Source organism: Nansenia antarctica (genome assembly GCF_963989245.1).
Source record: "Nansenia antarctica genome assembly, chromosome: 6".
NCBI classification, from domain to species: domain Eukaryota; kingdom Metazoa; phylum Chordata; class Actinopteri; order Argentiniformes; family Microstomatidae; genus Nansenia; species Nansenia antarctica.
The window spans coordinates 35,093,004-35,100,605 of NC_137676.1; the positions used below are offsets into that span (position 1 = coordinate 35,093,004).

Sequence of the window (7,602 nt, forward strand, 5' to 3'; positions counted from 1 at the left end):
TCATAGCGCTACCTATGGCCGGAAAGGGCAGAACCTATGACCGGATCTGGTAGGGTAGGAAAAACCTCCAGGGTAGGAAAATCCTGTACCTACAACGGCAACCTCTGCAAGGCAGTGCCCCGTCCACTGTCCAGGGCCCCTTAGACCAGAGAGAGGAGCGCCACCTACTGGGTCCTCCCAACACCACTTCAACACCAGCCTGTTTTGGTACCCCCCCCATCCAAGGATCGACGGAGGCGTGTCTTGCCTAGCTTCCCAGATGAGCCAGCAGAGGCTGGTGTACTGATTGGAGTGGTGCCCATCATTCACTTGCTGTCTCACTCTGCATTACATCGTCTGGTAGTCAGATATCCATCATACTGTCCCAAGACATAATGGCTGTTCCAGACAAGCCTAGGCTTAGCAGGATCTTCCTCTGAGAGCTCCCACCCAGTGTGTGTGTGGGTGGGTGCATGTGTGTGTGTGTTACTGTGTGTGTGTGTGGGTGGGTGGGTGGGTGGGTGGGTGGATGGGTGGGTGGGTGGATGGGTGGGTGCATGTGGGTGGGTGTGTGTGTGCCTGCCTATGCCTATGCGTATGTTACTTTGTACTTTCCTAACAGTCATTATTTAAACATGATAGGACATGTATGATAGGTGGATGTATGCATGTGGATTAATTGTCTCCATACGTGTGTGTGTGTGTGTGTGTGTGCGCTCTGTGTGTGTGTGTGCGCTCAGAGCTGAAGTGTTGTGTTTTTAAACGCATTTGAAATAAAGTGTGATGTGATGTGACCGGCCCTCTCTCTCCTCCCCCCTCTCTCTCCCCCCAGGCGGCGGTGAATGGAGGCCTGCCAGCCGCAGTGGAGGGCCTATCAGAGAACGACAGCGGCGTGGAGATGACCAATGAGAATAGCCCGCTCACGGCCGCAGAACCTCCCTCCCCCTTCAGCCCCAAGCAGAACGGAGATGCAGCCTCGCCTGCAGGTAAGCAACGCCACACACACACACACACACACACACACACTCACACACACACACACACACACACACATACACACACACACACACACGCACACACACTAATGTTGACAATCAATCCACATGCATACATACACATGTCCTATCATGTTAAAATAATCACACACACACACATACACACACACCTGCATTCAGTGGTGTTGGAGTGAGGATCACTAAATCAGCTGTCACTCTTCTTTCACCTCTAACACCTCCTCACTGTCTCGAGGCTCCAAACCTCCCACACATCACCACAAGTCACGTCTCTATCTCTCTCTCTCTATCTCTCTCCCTCTTTTTCTCTCTCCCTCTCTCTCTCTATCTCTCTCCCTCTTTTTCTCTCTCCCTCTCATTCTCTCTCTCTTTCTCTCTCTCCCTCTCTCTCTCTCTCTCTTTCCCTCTCTTTCTCTCTCCCTCTCTTTCTCTCTCTCTCTCCCTCTCTTTCTCTCTCCCTCCCCCTCTCTTTCTCTCTCCCTCCCCCTCTCTTTCTCTCTCCCTCCCCCTCTCTCTCTCTCTCTCTCCCCCTCTCTCTCTCTCCTCCCTCACTTCTGATCTGATCCTGTGTAGTCCTGAGTTTTTCTTGTTTTTAAGGTTTGTAATTTGGTTTCTTTTTGTTGTTATTTTGTATTATACAACAGTTAGTTCCAACTAAGTAATTTGATTGGACAAGAGGCATTCCATGCCTGGGACTTTTAACTATATGTATCACTCCGCCGCACAGATGTTCTACTAAATGACCGTTAATTAGACTACATGTTTGTTCAGGTTACTAGGCAACAGTCCATTGGAAGTTCAGTTTTATTTAATTTTTATGATTAAATTAACAAACGATTCATAATCTGTTGTCGCTTATTACTGTTAACTAATAAATGGCGCTGTAGAACTGTTGTATAAAAGCAATATCACACTCAAGGTTGTGCTGTAATACTGAATATCAGCACGGCTGTGATTGTCTTCGGCACGACCGAATCACAGCCGTGCTGATATTCAGTATAACAGCACTCCCTCTCGTGTGATATTGCTTAATTCTATTATGAAACAAGTGAATTAGCTTTTTTGAAAGGTGAATAAAGACAACTTTAAATCTCAAAAATCTCTCTCCCTCTCTCTCTCTCTCTCTCTCTCTCTCTCTCTCTCTCTCTCTCTCTCTCTCTCTCTCTCTCTCTCTCTCTCTCTCTCTCTCAGACACAGATGCAAATCAGCTTTCTGGGACCAGAAAGAGATCCAGGAAACGCTCAGAGGAGGAGGAGTCTAGCTTGGACTCTTCCTACAGTGAGGTGAGCACACGCACACGCAAACACACTCACACTCACACACAAACTTGTTTCCAACTGCTCATATCGCCATGGTAATCTCACTCTGCCGCGACTGATGGTTCCCCCGATCCACTTGCATGGTGACATACATGGTAACCCATGACGATCGTCTGTGGTGCCTGTTGAGTGACGGTTGTTGTCGCTGCTGCGTTCCCCAGGAGAAGGTGCCTGTGTCGGGGGGTAAGGAGTCGGGCCTGAGGCAGAGACCCCCGCCCAGGACCATCTTCCAGGCGGGCCTGGCGCCCCACAACAAGCCCCGCAGTCGAGGGGAGCGGGGGTGTCACAGCAAGCAGGAGAACCACAGCCCTCTGGTGAGGAACACGTGCGCGTGCACACACACACACACACACACACACACACACACACACACACACACACGCACACGCACATGCACACACACACACAGTTCAAGTCCACACACACACACACACATACACATCCTCTCACACACACAGTTTAGCGCCACACACACACACACACACACACACACACACACACACACTTACACAGTTCAGGTTCACACACACACACACACACACACACACACACACTCACACAGTTCAGGTCTACACACACACACACAGCCTTTCACACACACAGTTCAGATCCACACACACACAAACACACACACACACTCACACAGTTCAGGTCCACACACACACACATCCTCTCACACACACAGTTCAGGTCCACACACACACACACACACATCCTCTCACACACACAGTTCAGGTCCACACACACACACACACACACACATCCTCTCACACACACAGTTCAGGTCCACACACACACACACACACATCCTCTCACACACACAGTTCAGGTCCACACACACACACACACACACACACACACACACACACGTGCACTTCTTGCATTCCAGACTTTATTAGACACCCGTCAGTCTTCACTCAGCTGATCTCGTTTTTAGCGTCGGTCTCAAGGCTCATTACCTCCAGGTACACACAGACAAACACACACTAGAAACCATAGCACTCAAGACACACGTCATTACTTGTAAGAACTACAGTTGGGTGGTATTGAATACCGGGTTGAATACAAAAGGAATAAGGAGTTAAAAAAGGTTTTCACTAGAAAAACAAGCATGTTTACTTTTACAGGCTTCAGCAAAGGCGGCGGCAGTAGCCTAGAGGTTAGAGAGGCCGGCTAACGCCATTGGAGGTCGCTGGTCTGATCCCTGTCTCAGGAGGAAGCTGCATGTGCCCTTGAGCAAGGCACTTAACCCCTAATTGTTCAAGGGTCACCGTCTATGGCTGATCCTGTGCACAATTGACTGACAAGTTTATTGCCTGGCAATAAAACAGTTATGTATTACGTAACAGTCTGGGCACGCACGGCAAAGCCTCTTGTTGTTTGCCATGGTCATTATCGTTAGAAAGTTCTTCTAGCTTATATTCCATTTATAGCTGCGCTCCTCCTGTTGTTCCAACAGCTCTTTATAGAACCTTGTTTGCTGTACAGCTCACGCACCTGTAGTCTCCGTCTCCATTACTGCAAGTCTGGTGTAGTTCACCGGTTGCGAGAATTACAGTGTACAGAACATAGCTAGAACGTTAAGTTATGGTATAACCGTAAAAACCACCCAACCCTAGTAAGACCAATGCAGTAAGCACACATGGCACTCCTTAGAACAGTGTGTTCTCCCGGTGACTCAGACCATCTGAAAGGAGCTTAGTCAAGCATCAGTATTCACACACCACATTGTCAGGGATGCTTGGCAGGCACTTATGTTTAGGACAAGCCTGAGAGATATGATGTGGAGGAATGTGTGTGTGTGTGTGTGTGTGTGTGTGTGTGTCAGCGTGCTTGAGTGTCGTGTGTGTGTGTGTGTGTGTGTGTGTGTGTGTGCATGCACGTGGGCATGCATATGTACGTGCGTGCGTGTCGGATGTGCTTTTGCATCAGCGCCTGTCCAATCAGAAGGATTGAGATTGAGTACAGGAGGAGTGAGACCAGACCAGACCAGACCAAACCCAGCCCAACCCAGGCAGAGGTCTAAGCGGTGCATTAGGTCTCAGAGGTGCACCAACCTGTTTGAAGTTGCGATCACTCCTCTGACATCTCCCTCTGTGTCGATCACAGCGGCCAGAGAAAAGCGAGGTTGTCTCCCGGGATCATGTGATCATCGTCGTTGGCGTCAGCGTCTCTCTGTCTGTCTCCGCTTCCTGGCGTCTGACTAGATTTGTGACGTCAGCTGGTGAAACCGGGAACAAGTCGGCAACCAATCAAATTGTTCAGACTTTTATTCTGAAAATGTTTAAATAAACGTCAACGTTGACGCTAGTCAAGCCAAAAATATTGCAATGCAATGGATTCGGTGAGTAATCACCACTACTACCTAGTTAGTGTAGAGTAGTGGGGATTACTCACCGAATCCATTGCATTGCAATATTTTGGCCTGACTAAGCGAGTGTGTCATTGATTTTCAACAACGTTGACGTTTATTTACATTTTTGGTCACGCATGGTCAGTTGCCGACTTGTTCCCGGTTTCACCAGCTGCTGTCACATTTTTTTTCAGTCTCTCTCTCTCTCTTACCCTCATACCGGATTTTCATCTCACAGAGATTCTGTCAGTTAACCTGCATTAGAGTTGTCACGGATCGTCTGGCAGTGAAAATGTGAAGTATACACCCACAGTTCTGTGTCAAATGCCAAAACACACTCTGCTAAGTGACAAGACAGAGCTTGAGTGGATTGATCGCCACGGATACACAAAGCTCAGGTGAAATAGGAAGGGATAAGAGAGCCTTAAAAAGACATTTCATAAATAGGGCAGAGGGCAGTGCAGCAGCTTTCGCATCCTCCTCACAGGGAGTATTGAGGGTCTTTCATGTATCCACCACAACACATCCTAACCAATGCTTCCCTCTCTCCACCACCACCCCCACTCCACCTCTCTTCCCCTCTCCCTCCACAGAGCCTGAGCCTGTCCTGTTTGGGTGCTGGTCAGGCGGGGGGGGCCCTGGTCTCGGGGGTCCCCGAAGCCCCCTCTCTGGAGCTCCTGGAGCAGGACTCGAAAGACTCGGCCCAGAGCACCTCCACCTCCCTGACCTCCACCTCCCTCACCTCCGCCACCGAGACAGCCTGCCAGCCTGAGTACAAGGTAACAGAAAGAGGGAGGGAGGGAGGGAGGGAGGGAGAGGGATGGCAGAAGAGAGAGGGGTGGCAGAGGGGGAGAGTAGAGCAGGACTCTAGAGAAAGACTGCCCAGTGCACCTCCACCTGCACCTTGCAGCCAGGTGTTCAAACACAAGGAGCTTGTGTTTGCCCACCTGGTGTCCTCTCTATGCAGAGCTTTCTAAACATGGCTGCCTTTGTTTGTCCGCTTTGATTGTGTTTCATGGCTGTAGCCCCTGTCTCTCCTATCTATTCATCCGTGTGTGTGGTGAGTGCAGACGCTTGACTTGTGTCAAGTGAGGTGAATGAATATCGTCAGCAAAGTCTTTTGTAGTGAGTGGTTTTAGAACTAATCGGTATCCACAACAAGACATATACACAGACAGACACACACACACACACACACACACACACATCAGTGTCTATCATCATGTGCACTAGGCAGTATGTCTATGCACCGACATGTCCTGCAGTCAAAGCCTAACCTACAGTTGTTGAGAAAGACGAAGCCGAAGTTTGAGTGTTGGAGAAACCGGCGACTGAATTGTTCAGACTAACTATGACTAGACTAACTATGGTTCTCAGACTAGACTAACTATGACTAGACTAACTATGGTTCTGAGACTAGACTAACTATGGTTCTGAGACTAGAGTAACTATGGTTCTGAGACTAGAGTAACTATGGTTCTGAGACTAGAGTAACTATGGTTCTGAGACTAGAGTAACTATGGTTCTGAGACTAGAGTAACTATGGTTCTGAGACTAGAGTAACTATGGTTCTGAGACTAGAGTAACTATGGTTCTGAGACTAGAGTAACTATGGTTCTGAGACTAGAGTAACTATGGTTCTGAGACTAGACTAACTATGGTTCTGAGACTAACTATGGTTCTGAGACTAGACTAACTATGACTAGAGTAACTATGGTTCTGAGACTAGACTAACTATGGTTCTGAGACTAGACTAACTATGGTTCTGAGACTAACTATGGTTCTGAGACTAGACTAACCCCCCTGTCCAAACCCCCTTCTTCACACCTCTGTACCTCCCCAGGACAACAAGGGTTTTGGCATCGGTGAGCTGGTCTGGGGGAAGATCAAGGGCTTTTCTTGGTGGCCCGGCATCGTGGTGACCTGGCGTGCCACTGGAAAGAGGCAGGCCACCCACGGCATGAGGTGGCTGCAGTGGTTCGGCGACGGCAAGTTCTCTGAGGTGAGGAAGAGGGACAACCAATTTCCTAGGAGCATTTGAATGCACCACAAAACCCTGCTAGCTTTAGTTCTTACACACAAGTTCATGGTGATATAATAATAATTGGGCTGTCGATCGATGAAAAACGAATTAACGAATGAATCGCATAATGTGCTGTGATTCATCGTTTTAATTCTGAACCTTGTAATAATGGATATTTAAATGTTAAATCACAGAGAATCAACACAAAGGAGGCATATTTAAATGTAAATACTATTCTTTAATAGCATCCTTTTGACTTTGAACACAGATTCTCTCCTGTGAACTACAGATTTCCAATAAAACCATCAAGGCAATCAAAATTAAGTCAGCTGTAAAGGCATATTTCCTATATTCACTAAACAGAAATAATAACAAAACCAACAACAACAACAACAAATCGGCTTAGTCCTCCTTTACATTCATCCAGTTTCTGAGACAGACCAGTCTGTTGACATTATATGGGGACGCTGTGACTTTCTTTACTTCCCCAAAGACCGAAGGACAGTAAAAGAAGAGATCTGTGGCTTCAGGCCATCCGCAGAGAGGATGAAAATATGAGACGGTCTGGTAAAAAAACAACCGCATGTCTGCAATCCTCAAGTCGCGTAAATGACTAAAAAACTTTTTTGGGGGGGGAAAACTTGATATAACAAACAACAGTTTTAGGATCACTAAATACTTTGTGAATTGGATTCACTGTCTCGTCTGCCGTAGGCTACTGGTAAGTGATACATGGCTTGTAAACAAAGTTACGTTTTAGGACGTGTTCAAAATACTGTGTGATCTAATTATGTGTAGTTAAGGAAAGAGTCTGCTGAGAGTTCAGAATGTTGCATTTTTTCAAAAGCAATGACTGTGTGATCATCTAATTATGTGTAGTTATGTGTTTTAGGATGTTGATTCTATCAGCATGTT

The 7,602-nt window shown here is 47.5% G+C and overlaps 1 protein-coding gene across 1 annotated transcript in view; it reads left to right on the forward strand.

Annotated features, from left to right (window-relative positions):
• dnmt3bb.1 (DNA (cytosine-5-)-methyltransferase 3 beta, duplicate b.1) overlaps positions 1–7,602 on the forward strand; it is a gene marked incomplete at both ends in the record, with an annotated part of 41,482 nt that overhangs the window by 13,254 nt on the left and 20,626 nt on the right. The window contains 5 exon segments of the mRNA XM_080535032.1: positions 812–965; positions 2,184–2,275; positions 2,473–2,625; positions 5,258–5,443; positions 6,508–6,666. Coding sequence (XP_080391158.1) covers positions 812–965; positions 2,184–2,275; positions 2,473–2,625; positions 5,258–5,443; positions 6,508–6,666 — 744 coding nt within the window.